Here is a 16,681-nt window from a genome sequence, read left to right on the forward strand (position 1 = left end):
TAGTAACAACACAGGATAAAGCTTACCTTGGGGAGAGCTATTATTGACAGAGAGTGTTCCAGGTGGTGGCTATCCACACATGCATTTGTGAAAATTCATTAATGCATACATTACAAATGTATGCAGTTTACTGTATGTAAGTTATGTACTAATTTAAAATTTTTTTTAAAAAGCAAGTGCCATGCAGGGCACGGTGGCTCATGCCGGTAATCCCAGCACTGTGGGAGGCTGAGGCGGGAGGATTGCTTGAGCTTAGGAGTTCAAGGCTTGTCTGAGCAAGAGTGAGACCCCAACTCATGAAAAAAAAAGTGAAAAACCCAACTGGGCACCGCAGTGAGCATCTGTAATCCAGCAGCTTTGGAGGCTGAGGCAGCAGGATGCCCACAGCCCGAGTCTGAGGTGGCAGTGAGCTATGATGCCATTGCACTCTGCTCACAGCATAGGGTAGAACTCTGTCTTGACAAACAACAACAACAACAACAAAAGCAAGTGCCGTGTAATGGTAGGAAAGTCATGGAGAGTGCAGCCAAAATGCTATAAAACTGATGGTTGCAACTTGACACAAACCTTAGCTCTGCACCTTTTGGCAACCAGGACAAAAAGGGAAACTGGCAAAAATGGCTACCCATTCCCTAGGGAGGGAGAACTTTTTCCAGCCATGAACCCTAAGAGGGAAATGTCATATGGGCACATTATCTGAGGGTGCTAGTGAGTGACTTTGCTCTGGGAGGTGCCCGACAGTTGCAGCCCTGGGCCCACAGACGGCCAGAGCATCTCTCCCTCCTCAGGGTACCGGAAGTTGCTGAAGGACATGGAGGAAGGCCTGATCACATCAGGGGACTCGTTCTACATCCGGCTAAACCTGAATATCTCCAGCCAGCTGGACGCCTGCACCATGTCCCTGAAGTGTGATGATGTCGTCCATGTCCGAGACACCATGTATCAGGACAGGCACGAATGGCTGTGTGCACGGGTGGACCTTTTCACAGACCAGGACCTGGACATGGGTACCATACCCAGCTACAGCCGGTGAGGGCAAACCCTGACCACATGGACCACCAGGCAGGGGCTGAGGAAGCTGCAAACATCAGCAAAGGGGTTCGCAAAGGAGCCTGGGCACAGAAGGCCACTCTTTTGCCTATTGAACAAGGAGGTCCCCAGTCCCACCTCCCAGGAAACCTTTCCCACCTCCACGGACACCATTCTTGCCCTAGCACCCTCCTCAGGCTAGTGGTGACCAGATCACTTGGCAGTCCATCTTATGCTCTCTTAATGTGTTCACTAGTCATTTCTTTTCCAGAGGCCATGTTCCAACCACATTAAGTGATTAAAACAGGGCTAACCACCAGGAATTAAGCACAGGTAGTATCAGGTAACGCAGCAGGCATCTAGGAAGCATCTGTGAGACGTAAAGGCTGTAGTGACTGTAAGATTAAAACATTGCTTCTCAGGCCAGTCCTGCCAGGTAAGTATTATCAGACTAGACCTCCAGATGAGGAAACTGAGTCTCAGAGAAGTTGAGCCACTTTGCCACAGCCCCACAGTGACTCAGAGCTGGAGGTAGAATTCAGATGCAGAGCTGAGGCACCGTCTTCTCCCCGGGATGCTCCAGGGACTCAGAGCTCACACTATCTACAGGGCCATCCTGTGCAGGGCCAGGCACATGCGCCACCAATGTGGGTACATGTGGTCGGATGTTTCCCTAGGCCCAGCCCTGAGGTTCTGCCCTTTTTGTCTCCCCAGGGCCCAGCAACTCCTCCTGGTCAAGCTACAGCGCCTGATGCACCGGGGTGGCCGGGATGAGGCAGATCCCACCCACCACACCTTGAAGGCCCTCCGGGTAGGTGTGCCCAATACCCTTCGGGGTAGTAGGGTGCAAACCTCTCCAGCTTCTCTCCATGTCTTTTTTGGAGGGAATGAAGAGTGGAAGCCATTAATATTGTTGAGATGAGGAATTATAGGGGACTCAGTTCTTAATGAGTAGACACCCCTTGTAGAAGAAGCCCCCCTCAGGAAAGCCCCATCCTCTTGTGCCCTCCTCCAGGCCCCAATTTTGCAGGTGTAGGGGGGAAGGATAGTGTCTGAGCCACAGTTTCCAGTTCTGGCTGGACTGTTGGCCTCAGCTCTGCTGTCTGTGGCCTCTGTTGAAACAAGTCACCTTCCTCAAGTCTCAGGACTCCTCTCACCCCTCGCCATCTTCTCTCCATCTGAAACTCTTTGATTCCACAACTGAAGCTTTAGCACAGAGGGGACTTGACAACAGGTCGCTGGTTCTCAACAGCATCATTGTGCTCACAAATCCCGCCAAGCCCAGCTGGGTCTGACTGATTGATAAACTCATTTCAGAACACCCTGCAACCCGAAGAGCTGCTTTCAACAAGTGACCCCCGGGTCAGTCCCCGCCTCTCTAGAGCAAGTTTCCTTTTTGGCCAACTCCTTCAGGTAAAGTTCTCCGGAGTGCCTACTGACTTTCAATCACATTTTGCTGTGGTTTTGCCCTCTCCCTGCTGAGAAGAGACGCCTGTATGAAAATAACAATGCTTTGTGTTTGTACACCACTTGCAACTTTTCACAGTGCCTCACATCTCCTGTCCCGTTTTATCCTCTCAGTGACAGGTCGGTAGACAGTCTCTGTGCCTGTTGGAAGCAAGTTCCGCTTTCATAAAAGAGTTTAGGAAACTTGTAACTAAAAGAAACTTAAGTTGGCTATACAAATATTAGTAGAAAATCAGGAACAATGTATCAAGAGAAGAAAGCATGTTAAATGTCTAGGCCAGTGTAGTTCCTCAGGTTAACCATTAAATTTATCTGAGCATCCTGGCAGCCATGGAAAAAAGGGAATCCTAGCAGATTCTTTAAGTCTTATCTGTCTATGGAAACATTTTGGCTCTTCAGGACCAAAAAAGTTTTTTTCCTTGTACTTAATTCTAAAAGGAAAAAAAAGTTATTTGCATGGACACAGTATGTATTATCTTCAGAAGTGATTTCACATCAATACAGGAATGTTCTTTGTGACCATTTCTTATATTTTCAGTTGACAAAAGCTAAATGAGTAATATTAAAATGTGCCCCCACGAGCATGTTCCTGTGTGATTGCCACACTCATTAGACCCCAGCAGAGCCAGTGTGTCACTGCCCTGCTCCATCCTGACACTGTAACAGAGGAAACCTATAGAAATGGTTAGCGGTGTGACCTAGAACCCAGGTAGACACAAACAGGTGGCAGAGAGACATAAGGTGAAAGGGAACCCTGGCAAAGGCTGAGGTGTTCCTCAAGAAAATATCTGACATGACCCATTATCTTACCCACATGTCATGCAAAAGTCTGAAAACTTTGAGAGTCTCATCCAAAGGCATGCCACCAGCTAGCACCAGGGCTGGGCTGAGGTCCCAACTCACCTACGTTTTTCTTTCTGCAGAAGGAAGGGTGGGGAGAGACCCCACATAGTGGGAACTTGGCTCTGTGCCCACTGCTGGAGTGCCCATGTCTGCACTCTAGGACTCAACTCTATGAGTTGTGGCAGGAATTGGATGCCTCTCCCCAGAAGACTTGGGGATAGTGAGGCAGGTGTTGGGCCGTGGTGAGACTGTCTGGTTTATGACCACCAAGTGTGCAGTCTGTAGGTTATCCCTGCTAAAGAGGACATCCAGAGGTTTTCACCATCCAGAACAAATCAGATCCCATGTGCCTTCAGGAACTGCACCCAAAGTTCCCCAATGTAGGCAGACTTAGCCAAGAGGCCATTAAGGGCCGGGTTGGGGAAGAGAACTTGAGAGCTTGAGCATTTATTCATTAATGACACCTACCCAGGAGCTGAAGGACTCATGCCACCTGCTGGGAAGTGACTGGCCCAGGGACCCTGAGGGCAGAGCTGAGATTTGAACAAAAGTCTGGCTTTGTCCAGATCAAGGCGGCTTCAACCAACTGCTCCCTCCCTATGTTCCTTCAGTTCGTCAGCAGGTCTGAGAATAAGTACAAGCGGATGAACAGTAACGAGCGGGTCCGCATCATCTCTGGGAGCCCACTGGGAAGCCTGGCCCGGACCTCGCTGGACGCCACCAAGCTCCTGACCGAGAGGCAGGAAGGTACCCCATGACCACATTGCTTCTCCCCACCACCACAGGCCACATAGCCCCACTTATGGGCACCCTGGTTCCCATTAGGGGTCTGGACTTCTGCTTGAGTGGAAAGACTGTACAGCCTCCTGGGGTGTCATCTGCCAAGCTCAACCTTCGTGGCATCATGGTCACTCTGAGCCCAGGTGTCCATGTTAACTGGGCTGTTTGCTGTGAAGTGTCAAGGGTGATTTCTTCACCCACAGAGTACTTCCTGCCATTTATCCAGCCTGTGAGGGGCCACCAGATACACTATCCCCTGTGGCAAGGCCTGGCTAATGGCCAGCCAGATGCCTGGGTTCAGGGGAAGGCAGGCCACAACCCCAGGGGATGGTCAGAGGAGGGTCAAGGATGAAGTCAAGGGATAAGGTGCTGGATTCTGGACAGTATTAGCAGAACTTCAGCTCCAGGCATCTGCCTAGCACCCTACACACCAGCCAGAGGAGACTTGAAAAAGTGGAACTGAGGTCCCACAGCCTGCCACAGCCTGGCTTCTGTGCCTCCCCTTTACCTGCTGAATAGGGCCTGCAGGTCCCAAGCCATGCAACCTCTCTGAAAATTAACCTTGACTGGCTGCTACAGAGGGAGTTCCCCTCCCTTCCAAGCCCTGCCAGTCTGTACTCCTTGCCTGCCTACACCCCACCTGCCACCCCCAACAAGCTCCCCACTGACATAGCCCCCAAAGACATGGCCGAATGCCCAGGGCTCCTGGCTAGGCCTCCATGGCATGGGGCTGTTGGTGCAGTGTGGGCGCCCTTCTGTGCAGTGGCCTCTGGGACTCGGCCCCAGGAAGCACATCCTCCCTGAAGGCCTTCCAGGCCCTGGGGCCAAGTGGGCACCACAGAGGGGCAAGCAGGGCCCTGACAGACATACTCTCCTGCCCCCACCAGAGCTGGACCCAGAGAGCGAGCTCGGCAAGAACCTCAGCCTCATCCCCTACAGCCTGGTGCGTGCCTTCCACTGTGAGCGCCGCCGGCCCGTGCTCTTCACACCCACTGTGCTGGCCAAGACGCTGGTCCAGAAGCTGCTTAACTCAGGGGGAGCCATGGAGTTCACCATATGCAAGTCAGGTGAACAGGAATGGGCTACAGGGGGAGCCCCACAGAATGCCCATGGACGGATGACCACCCGTTCCCCTCCCCCCACCTCCTTCCTCCTCTTCCATCCCTGAGGATGGAGCAGTAGATTTCACTGGCAGTGCTTCCTCCTCATGAGGTGTAATGGTGAGGGGCTGAATCTACTCCCACACTGTCCCTGTGGCTCAGGGAGCAGGGATAGCTGCTTCCCTCACCTCAGGGTGAGAGGACAACAATCACAGGGTTAGCCAGGAGTTCAAGTCCCCACTCTAGGCCCTAGGCTCAAAGCCAGCCACGAATCACTCTGGGCCTCAATATCCATGTGCTTGGCAGGGATGATAGCACCTGCCCCAGAGCCTCCAGTGAGGTGGGCAGAGCACAGAGGCCCAGCCCTGCTATGCTGTATCCACCATCAGAATCATCAGTGTTTAAATATATGGATGCCAGCCTAGATGTGGTGATACACACCTGTAATCCTAGCACCGTGGGGGGCTGAGGCAGAAGGATCTCTTGAGCCCAGGAGTTTGAGCCTACAGTGAACTGTGATTGCACCACTGTACTCCAGCCTGGGTAACAGACTGAGACCTTGTCTCAGGGAGAAAAAAAAAAAAAATGTGTCTCCATGCCCACTTGGACCAATTAAACATCAGATATCTAGGGGATTTCTTTTAATTGTGGTAAAATAAATATAACAGGAAATTTACTATCTTAACAATTTTAAGTGTTCCGTTCAATGGCATTAAGTACATGTACTTTGTTGGGTAGCCTGAGGGCTCACCACCATCCATCTCCGGAACTCTTTTCATCCTGTAGAACTGAAACTCCTTCCCCATTAAACACTCAGTCTCCATCCCCTCACCCAACCCCTGGTAACCACAGTTATATTTCTGTCTTTGCCTGGGGATAAGTCATCAACCTCTCTGAGTCTTCATCTGTAAAACCAGGATCCTGGCAGCCTCTTCTCATAGAGGTCAGGGGCTGGGGAGCAGCAGAGCTCAGCCTGGATCTCAGGTTCTCGCCCCCCAGATAGAGCAGACAGGACACAGACATGTGTTCCATACCTCTCTGAGCAGTGGCTACAACCCACCTCCCTTCTTAACAGGGCTCTACTGCCCAGCAGTCCCCTGGCCCCACATACTTTGGGGGGTGTGCATAGATGCCCTTCTCTTGCCTGACCCCTGGGAGCCACTCACCCCTCCAGGGATACACTTGGGGAGAAAATTTCACTTCTGCCTGAAGCCCCAAGCCCTTTTCAGCTGACACCTGGCCCATAGGAGGCTTGATAAAAAGCCTTATTGAAAACCCCACTTTGCCCCATTGAACACTACAGGCATGTTCTGTCTTTCCCTTGGTGACTTCACAGTTGTGGGTGGTTCCTCCCCCACCCACTGGCTGCCATGCTCCCTCCCTACTCACTTCCCCATACACTCTGAGTTTGCACTTGGAACCTGGGGTTGGTGTGGGCTTCTCCCGGCCAGCCTATACTAAGCAGAGAATTTCAGACCTCATCTTACTTACTCCATACTCCTTCCTTAGCAAATGGAGACCTCGAGGCCCAGAGACTAAAGGCATGTTCAGGGTCATCCAGCAAGTGACGGAGCCTCCAATACCTCCCTCCTCCAGGAAGCCTGCCTATACTCTTCTCCCCCATGCCTCCTTGGTGCTTCCACATTAAGTACCCCATCACTGTACCCACTAAGTTTTATAATTATCTGTAACCTACTTTCTTCTCCCCAGCTGGATTATAGTATTTTGAGTACAGCAGCTGTGTTTTTATTATATTTTTATTCCTACTGCCTGACCCTTAGTAGGGTCAAGTGGGTGGGTGGATGACGGGTGGATAGATAGATGGGTGAATGGATTGATGAATGGATGGGAGAATAGGGGGGCAGGTGATGGTTGGGTGGATGGGTGGGTAAATGGATTGATGGATAGATGGTGAATACATGGATGAGTGAATAAACAAATGGGTAAGTGAATGATGGGTGGATGGATGGGTGGGCGGGTAGATGGATGAGTGAATAGGATGAATGGATGCTGGGAAGGTGGATGTATCCGTGGATGGATGGATGGAAGATGGTGAATGGGGGGGTGGACAGATAATTGGGTGGTAACACAGGAGATTCTTTGTGGTTGGCAACTGGTGATCAGCATTGCACCATTGCCTGAGCCACTTGGTCCTATGAGTATTTATTTACTAAACACCTGCTCTGTGGGCTGCTGTGGAGAGTGTGAGGAAGTATGACCTTGGCCCTGCCCTCAAGGGACTTCACCTATAGTGGAGGAGACAAGGTTCATTTAAACATGTCTGGAAGGAGTTCTGTAGAGCCCACTGACTGAGGGTGGGCAGGGCCTGGATGGGACTATCAGCCCATGACCCCCTTGTGCTGACTCAGGACTGGCCCCTCTGTCTGCAGATATTGTCACAAGAGATGAGTTCCTCAGAAAGCAGAAGATGGAGACCATCATCTACTCCCGAGAGAAGAACCCCAACACTTTCGAGTGCGTCGTTCCCGCCAACATTGAAGCTGTGGCAGCCAAGGTGAGGTGGGCACTGCAGGGCTGAGCAGGGCTGGAATACTCACCCCCTCTTCTTTGGGAGGCCCCCATCCCCAGGCAAGGGTGGGATGAAGAGCTGCTCTCACTCCCCCCCACAAAACTTTCTCCACATCTGCCCCATATTAACTTTCCTTCCCGGTGCCCTTGTTCTCGGGACTCTGACGTAGGTTAATATTTTGGGACCACCTTCTATTTTTGATGGCTTGCTGGCGCTGGTGTGCCAGTTCACATTGTTTAGGGATGTGAGTGTCTGGTTGTGATAACAAGGGCCAGAGATAGAGAGCAAGTGTGTCAGGGTGAGAGACAGGACAAGCAAGCAGGAGACAGGTACTTCATTCACCAAATGGGAAAAATGGGGGCATCAGGAGGGCTGCTGACAGCGAGGCAGAGGACTTGTCTGTGTGCAAGGCCAACTCTTCCAGAACCAGGCCATGTGAGAGCCCTCTCGTTCTAGCACTCGGAAAGTCCAAGTTAGGGCAGTATTTCCCCAGCATCCTGGAGTAGGGGGTGAGGGTTAAGAGGGGTAAGGGTCAGCTCTGTGGGGACAGGAACCTTGGGGAGGGCAGGAGCAGGCACCCAGCCAGGAACTTTGAGTGTACAGTCCAGCCTATGGTCACTCGTACACCCTCCCACATTAAAACACAGAAAAATGCACAAGCAGAGCCATCAGCCATCCTAGGACAGTATGTTATTTTTTCAAGTCTGGGCTGTAGCAGCTTAGGAAATTCTGACAGCTGGGGTGTCTAGAATGAGTTGGCAGGGTTGGAGTAGGGAGAGCGTGTTGGCTGAGAAGGTGATGCCGTCCAGCAGCTGTGCTGTTAAAGTCTGGGCAGTGGCTGCAGTGGGAGTGGGGAGCAGGAGGAGACTCTGGGGCACGGGGATGGCCATTTCACCTTTGGGCCTGGGTGTATTCAGCTTGTGAAATTCATTGAGCTGCATACTTAGGATGCTGTGTTTATGTTCAATTTCAATGCAAAGTTTGGTGGCTTTTTCAAGTAATGCCTTCAGTGAAGAGGAGCCCATGGTTAATAACAGAACCCTCACAGGTGTTCTCAGGACCTCCAGCCTAGCTGCCTCACCTTCATGTGTTTTCCATCCTCTTGCCTAGTACCAAGGGTGCCCTTCAAGGCCAACAAGAGTAGCCAGTATTTTATTCAAACACACTCCCACTGCCTGATTCGCCCAGGCAGGGGATTGGCCTCTGGCAACGGCGCACTGCTATGTCCAGCAGAGTCTTGCGGTGCCTGCGTCCAGTTTCTTCTCTCATAGAGGCCGAGTCTCACCTGTGGAGCCTAGCCCTGTGTCCCAGCCCCGCCCAGGTGTCTGCACTGGTTGGGGAGGGCAGGAGGGAGGCCGCTGACTATAGCCACTGTGCTCACAGAACAAGCATTGTCTACTGGAGGCTGGGATTGGCTGCACCAGAGACTTAATCAAGTCCAACATCTTCCCCATCGTGCTCTTCATTCGAGTATCGGAGAAGAATGTCAAGAGGTTCAGGTAGGATTCCAAGACCCCAGACTTCCCCTCCCCACACATACCTTCCAGGTCCTAGGGCTCTCAAACCTTTGTCCCCCCCCAACCTCCCATCCTCCTCATTCCCTTAAGTCCACATACAGTATAGAACCCCAGCCTGGGCAAAGTCCCCTACTTTGTGGACCTGACACCAAGCTCAGCTATGGAAATAGTAACTCATACATGTGGGATGCATTTGTGTGATGAGTGCTAGAGGGACAGGCAGGGTACCACATGGCCAGAGTGGGCCCACCAAATGCTAGAAGAGAAACATCTGGACAGAGGAATAGTTGGTGCCCAAACCCCAGGGCAGGAATAGCCCCAACTAGGCTAGGGTTTGGGTTCATGGTAAGAGGAGGTGGTTCCAAACCATGTCAGGACACATTAGCTATAGGAAAGATGCAACTCCACTTTCCAAATGCAATGGGAAGCCACTGAAGGATCTGAGCAGATGAGTGACACAGTCCAGCTTCATATTTAAAGGCCCCTCTGACCTCCATGTTGAGACTGGCAGGGTGGTGGTGCAGGGGCTGGGGCGCTATCTGGAAGGCCATGATGAATAGCCTGATTCTGGATCCCATTCAGGGTTGAGCCTGTGGGATTTGTTAAAGGGTAGGCTGTGTGATTTGAAAGAGGAGATGGCACTGGGTAACAAGAACAGACTTGCCGGCTTGGCGCCTGCGGCTCAAGTGGCTAAGGCGCCAGCCACATACACCTAAGGTGGCGGGTTCGAATCCAGCCCGGGCCACCAAACAACAATGACGGCTACAACCAAAAAATGGCCAGGCATTGTGGCGGGCGCCTGTGGTCCCAGCTACTTGGGAGGCAGAGGCAGGAGACTTGCTTGAGCCCAGGAGTTGGAGGTTGCTGTGAGCTGTGAGACCATGGCACTCTACCCAGGGGGATAGCTTGAGGCTCTGTCTCAAAAAAAAAAAAAAAAAAAGAACAGACTTGCCCATAAGTGCCATCATCTTAGATCCTGGCCTCTCCTTGTGCACAACTGCAAGATAAATATCACAACCCCATTTTACAGGTGGGGCAACTAAAACTCAGGTTGGACCACTTCATTCTTTCTCACCAAACATTTTCTGAGCACCCATTAAGTGCCAGGGACATCAATGAGCAAACGTGCTACCTCACACACTCATCATGATGGCCCCTACCAAAAAACAGGAAACGAACAAGTGTTGGGGGGATATAGAGAAATGAACCTTGTGCATGGCTGGTAACAGTGTAAAATGCAGCTGCTGTGGAAGACAGTGCAATGATTCCTCAAACAATGAAAAACAGAATTACCATATGACCAAGCTGTCTACTTGTGGGTATATAACCAAAAGAATTAAAAGCAAGGTCTCTAAGAGATACCTGGACGTCCATGTTCATAGTGGCATTATTTACAGTAGCCAAAAGGCAGGAACAATCTAAGGGTCCATCGATGGGGAAGGAATGAACAAAATGTGGTTTATCTAGATAAAAGAATATTACTCGGCCTTAAAAAGTAAAGATACTGACACCTGCTACAACATGGATCATGAACCTTGAGGACATCGTGCTCAATGAAATGAGCCAGTCACAGAAGACAAATCCTTCATAATTCTGCTTAGATGAGGTCCCTAGAGCAGTCAGATTCCTAGAGAAAGAAGGTAGAATGGTGGGTGCCAGGGCTGGGGGAAGGGAAAGGCAAGGGAATGGTTAATGGAGTTTCAGTTTGGGAAGATGAAAGCATTTTGGAGGTTGGTTGCACAACTATGTGAATTTACCAACACTACTGAATTAACTACTGCTTAAAATAGTTAAAATAATAAATTTCATTTTGTGTGTATTTCATCGTGATCAGCAATAAGAATTTGTTTAGATCCCCACCTCTTGGGATTTCCATAGTGAACAACATGAAGGGCACAGTCCATGTATGAGGAGGTCTTTGGTGCTCTGGTGGCACCAGACAGAGAGGGCAGTCAGTGGGGAAATCAGGGTGGCCCAGGGAGGACTCTGGCACTGTGATGGCCAGGCTGGCAGGTACCACACTAGCACCAGCCCCACAGCCTCCCCGCGGCCCCACATGTCTCCCGTAGGAAGCTGCTACCCCGACCAGACACAGAGGAGGAGCTGTTGCGTGTGTGCCGGCTAAGAGAGAAGGAGCTGGAGGCCCTGCCATGCCTCTACGCCACAGTGGAGGCCGACATGTGGGGCAGCCTGGAGGAGCTGCTCCGAGTCATCAAGGACAAGATCAGCGAGGAACAGCGCAAGACCGTCTGGGTGGACGAGGACCAGCTGTGAGCAAGCCCCCAAGTCTGGGAGGCACCCACCGAGCTGCTTGGCTGGGGCTCTGTCTTACCTGGTGGTGGAGCCCCACCTCAGAGCCCCTGGGGACAGACACACCTGGGGGGAGCAGGCATCATTTATTCCACCCCAGGGCTGGCCCAACCGTCTAGCCTTAAGCAGGGAGACAGGGCAGCAGAGGAGGTGAGCCAGAGCCCTAAGGCCTCTAGCCCCTCAGAAGGCGGAGCAGCAGTTGAATGTAACATGTGGGACAGGTGCACCTGTAGGAACAGGACCCTGGCAGCCAGGCATCTGCCAGGCCTGGGGATGCACCATAAGCGCATTCCCAGGCAGGACAGATCAGAGAAAGGGGTGTGTACAATGTTATTATTTCTTTTGCATTAAAATTGCTCCATTTGTTTTTGATTTTTAAAATTACTATTTAAAAGTTTGCAGCGGTTTTCAGCTCCTGCCACCTTCCAAACCTGAAAACTACTCCCAGCAAGCTTAGTTAACAGCCAAAAGGGCTCCAGCCCCACATTCATGGGTAAAGGTGGGGTGACCATGTACCTCAGCTTCCCCAGATAGGCCTGATTCATACCTAGGTTTGAAACATGCAACAATAAATTATACTATGACCTTGGGAAAGACCATCATTTTATGGGTTCTGGGAAGGTCTTGCTATTTGTGCACTGTACCCCCAACTCCAACCCTGAAGCTGGGCCTGCTTACTCATCTCTTCTCTGCACACAGTTGCCCCTTCCCATGCATTTATAGCCCCTGCTGCGCAGCCTTAATTCATTCTCAGTTCAAGAGGGGCTCTGTGAAGTAAGACCCATAGCTTTTCTCTGTGCCTTACTTCCCAGGAGCCAGGACAATGCAGAAGAGCTAGGTTTCCTATATAGCAGGTAGCAAAGACCCTACTGGTTCTAGAACCATGCCTCTCCGTGACCACCTTGATACAACCTTGCCAAGTGTGAACCTAATGGACACAGTCAAACCAGGCCAGGTAGCACCCCAGGCCGAGCACCACACTGCATAGGCAGGAAACTGGTGGGAGGCAGGCTGGGATTCAAAGCCAGGACTGTTGGGAGCAACTGCTAGTTAACAGCTCAATATCCAAACTCTTTCCCTTCCATACGGAATCCTGTTTTATTCTGGGCATCTGTGTTTATAGATTAAAGGCCATATTTCTTAGCCTCCCTTACAGCTAATCAAGGAAATAGAATGGGAGGTTTGGGGGAGAGACAAAGCAGATAAACAACACTTCCTCCACTTTCCTGCCAGGGATGTACATGCAATGTCTAGAGCTCTAGCAGTGATCTTGGATCTTAAGGTGATGGTGAGGTTGGAAGCCCCAAGTGAAGGATAGTGGAGCAGAAAGATGAAAGAGGCCACAGTCACTGATGACACTTGGGAATCCAGGACTATTGCTTGGGGTTTCTTTTAACATGAGACATAAAGAAATTTTTATCTGTGTTAAGTGACTGTTATTTTAGTTCTCTGTTACTTTCAGCCTAAAGCAATTCCTAGCAGATATAGGAGCCACCCAACGGGCATGGGTTGATCCTCTGCTAGGTTTCTGCCACATAGGCAAGGTATGAATTGTTAATAAAAGAACTCAATAAAGAGCCAATCTAAAAAACAATCCTGTGTGGCCCATAGCTTTTTCTGGCATTTTGACCCTCAGAAGACAAATTAGCACACCAAAGTGCTGAGAGGTGGGAGTAAATGGATGGGGGTCCTGGGAGGGTACCTCCTTCTCTCCTCTCTAATGATCCATCCCTACATCACAATTCTGAGCTTGCTAGGGAGTGCAGTCCCTTTAAACAAAAAGCATCCTACCAAGAGCCAGCTAGCAAGGCTGCTTTTTCCACACAGCATTTGGAAAACAAGTTGGATGCACCGGGTGTGGAGAAGCCATGATTCCAAGGCCCAGCTGTGATTATTTAGGGCCAGATAAGCTGCCACGCGAGGAGAAGCAAGGGCTGCAAGGCCTTCTGCTTCCATCTTGTTAAAGCCCTAAGTTAAACAGTAAATTTCCCCCAAGCTGAGGCCATTGTGTTTCTGCCTAGGAGCCATGCTTTTTTGTAAAGTGCTTAGTGCCGAGTGGACAGACGTGACTGGGAAAGAGTCCCAGATAAAAGGCCTGCTGATTGATTTATATTTATTTATTTAACTTAGAATTCTTGGGCTTATCGTGCAGAATAACCAAACTCATGGCTCGCATATAATTTGGGAGGACGTGGGGGTGGAGACAGGTGGGGAAAGATATCTGAAAAGAATTTGCAGTGGGTTTTTCTTAATTTCCCTTTGCCCAAGTAATTTTAACCAGGCTCCAGATGCAGGGCTAGGGAGTGGGTACTTGCTAATGAGAAGGGGTAGGAGGAGGCCAGAGCCAAGGGCAGGGTGGGAATGAGGCTCCCTGTTCCAGGCTCTCCCCCAGATGAATCAACAAAATTAATGTCAGGCTGGCCACACGTGGATATCAGAGGTGACCTGTGACATCATCCACTCTAGCTCCCAGCTTCTATTTGTAAGCTGCCAACAACCCCTGCAGCTGCATAGAGAACCTAGTGGGGCCTGGGGAGCCCAGGGAGGAACCGTACAGAGCTCCCTGCATGGTCTGGCTACAGCTTCAGTTACTGCACAAGGGTCTACACCCTGAGTTTTTTCTCCAGAGCCAGCCCAGGGTACAGAGAGGCTGCCTGTACGGCAAGCCCAGGGCCTGTACCAGGCTGATAATACCTCGATGGTGCTCAATCTCCCTCATAGCACCAGCCAAGCTGCTCAGAGCTGCTGCAAGAGGCAAGCCACAGAGATTGTGCCATACATATAGATAACATGCTTTTCTGGGAAGTCTAGGTTTTCTCAAACTCCCAAAAGTTTCTGTAATCCCAAAAAGATTGCCCTTGGGTTTGGCAAATATGAGTAAATCTTTTTTGAACTCCTACTCTGTGCTAACTACCTTATAAATGTCATTTTACTTTATCTGAAAACTCTTCTCTGGTTTATATAGGAAACTATTAAAGCTCAGAGAGGTTAAGTAACTTGACCAAGGTCACACAGCTGGTAAATCGGAACCTCACTCAGGTCTGGTAGATTTGCCAGCTCCCAGATCTCTTGGCCAGATTTTCTAATTCAGAGATGCTATTTGGGGCCCTGGAATGTTGGTCATGTGTCTCCTCAGCTCTTGCAGTGACTGGGGAAGTGGTGGCTGTCCTGGATGGTGGCTGGCATGGGGCTGGGTCACAATATGACCAGATTGACACTCTCTTGGCCAAGGCAGCTTGCTCATACCCTAGCAGGCCACAAATATGGGAAGTACTGACTTCCTAGCTGAACCCAGGAAAGAGCTACTTTGGGGGAGGGGACGAGTGCAGGAAGGCAACATGTTTGAGCTTTGGCATTATGCCACCATGTTGCCCTCAAAAGCCACCATATACGCTGGCCTCATTTTCCTAGAAAAGCTCCTATTTTATTTTTTCCTTTTTCTAGGGGTGTTTTCCCTTGCCAAGAATGGGTCTTCAGTCCCCATTCTGCCTGCATGGGTTGGCATCCTGCCATACTTCCCTCTCCCCCACCCCCCATATTTTCCTCTGGCAGTTCCGCCAGGTCAACAAGGATGCTTTGGTGGCTTGACTAGGAGCCCTGTGCCCACGTGGGTCCCTTTCATTCCTGAGTGTCCTGCAAGAGCTTTGCCTGAGTAGCAGCAAGAGCAGCTGTCAGTGCTGGCCACAAGACCCCACCCCATTAGTTTCCAAGGTCTATAGAGATGGTAAAGATTGAGTCCCAAGAAAAACAAGCTCTATGTATAGGCAAGCTGCTCCAGTCCCATTTCCTAGGTGTCCACTTGTGAGGACCACAGTGAGCAGGACCTCCAGGACAGCCTGGGGGACTCTTCCCCCATTAACCATCCTTTCCTCCAAGGGTTCATGGAAGCCCACCTTCCTCTCCCTGACCCCTGAGAAAAGCCTTATGCATTATGGAAGATAGAAGGGGCCACAAATTCTTTGACCCTTCTTCAGTAGACAGTTGGGGTCTGGTTGCCTTCCCACCAGTCTGGCTGGCCTGGGACAGCATTGACCTAAACAGTGATGCTCTGCTCGTATCTTTGAGAGGATCAGCAGCTTCCATCTTAGTCACTTAAGCCCTGGGCCATGTGAGAAACAAGAGACCCATGGAGAAGCCTGAGACCCCTGTGGAGAGGGGGAGGAGCCAGCTGGGCCTAGCCTCCCATATATCCCCTGACCCTATGAGTCAGGTAACAGTAGCCAGCTCTGATCCTCCAAACCAGTCTAGCACCCCCTGACACCACATGGAGCAAAGCAGCCCAGCCCAGCCCTTTCCAGACCCCTAACCTACAAGGTCAGGAGAGATAATAACACAGTGGTTGCTTTAAGCCACTAGGTTTTAGGGTTATTTGTTACACAGCAACAGAATAGGGGCATAGTAATACAAGTGCTGTACTTCAAGTCAGCCACACTCAGCCTACAGCCTGGGCAAGCCAAGTGTTTGCTGTGTGACTCCAGCAAGTAGCTTGACCTCTCTGAGTCTCAGCTGCTTCATCTCTCTGATAGAGATAACTGGCTTTGAGTTGGCTTCTGAATCTGGTGCAATATGCATTATCCCTAACAGCTCAAGGGAATGGTGGGTGGGCTTGTTCCTGAGTGATGATTCTGAAAAGTGGGTGGGGCCAGTGCTAAAGACCCACTTTGCAGATGAGGAAATTGAGGCTCAGGAGCTAGGGTTTGAATTCAGCTCTTTTGTCTCCAAGTCTGATCACTTTCCTCCCCTCTTCTGCTGAAGTCTGGAGTTTCCTTTCCCTAGTTCCACCAGGCCAGTGTTGCAGAGGGCTCTCAACAGGGAATATGCCACCTACTTCTGGAGTGTGAGCTATCTGGCCCTACAGTCTATGGGATCACCACAAGGGGTGGGGACTGCTCCCACTGGACCCAACCCCTGGCTTCAATTTCTATTTCAAACTCTAGGAATTCAAACTTAAAACCACAGGAAGTGCCTCCCCACCCCTGCCCACCCTAGCCAACTCTTCTTGGTGCCACAGGCCCAGGTGGTCCTTCTGTGGTCATCAGGCTGCCGGGTCACTGGGGAAAAAGAGAAGAGAGATGCAGAGAACAATTCCAACCTCAGGGGTTTGT

The 16,681-nt window shown here is 50.7% G+C and overlaps 1 protein-coding gene across 1 annotated transcript in view; it reads left to right on the top strand.

Annotated features, from left to right (window-relative positions):
* The window catches only part of CARD11 (caspase recruitment domain family member 11), a 54,807-nt gene extending 42,917 nt beyond the window's left edge, over positions 1–11,890 (top strand). The window contains exons 18-25 of the mRNA XM_012808691.2: positions 789–1,029; positions 1,744–1,840; positions 2,347–2,442; positions 3,951–4,086; positions 5,007–5,186; positions 7,610–7,734; positions 9,133–9,248; positions 11,336–11,890. Coding sequence (XP_012664145.2) covers positions 789–1,029; positions 1,744–1,840; positions 2,347–2,442; positions 3,951–4,086; positions 5,007–5,186; positions 7,610–7,734; positions 9,133–9,248; positions 11,336–11,540 — 1,196 coding nt within the window. The 3' untranslated portion in view covers positions 11,541–11,890. The remainder of the gene's footprint in view (positions 1–788; positions 1,030–1,743; positions 1,841–2,346; positions 2,443–3,950; positions 4,087–5,006; positions 5,187–7,609; positions 7,735–9,132; positions 9,249–11,335) is intronic.
* The last annotated feature ends 4,791 nt before the right edge of the window (positions 11,891–16,681 follow it).

This window comes from Otolemur garnettii, unplaced genomic scaffold, assembly GCF_000181295.1.
Source record: "Otolemur garnettii isolate 467f Iridium unplaced genomic scaffold, OtoGar3 scaffold00092, whole genome shotgun sequence".
NCBI classification, from domain to species: domain Eukaryota; kingdom Metazoa; phylum Chordata; class Mammalia; order Primates; family Galagidae; genus Otolemur; species Otolemur garnettii.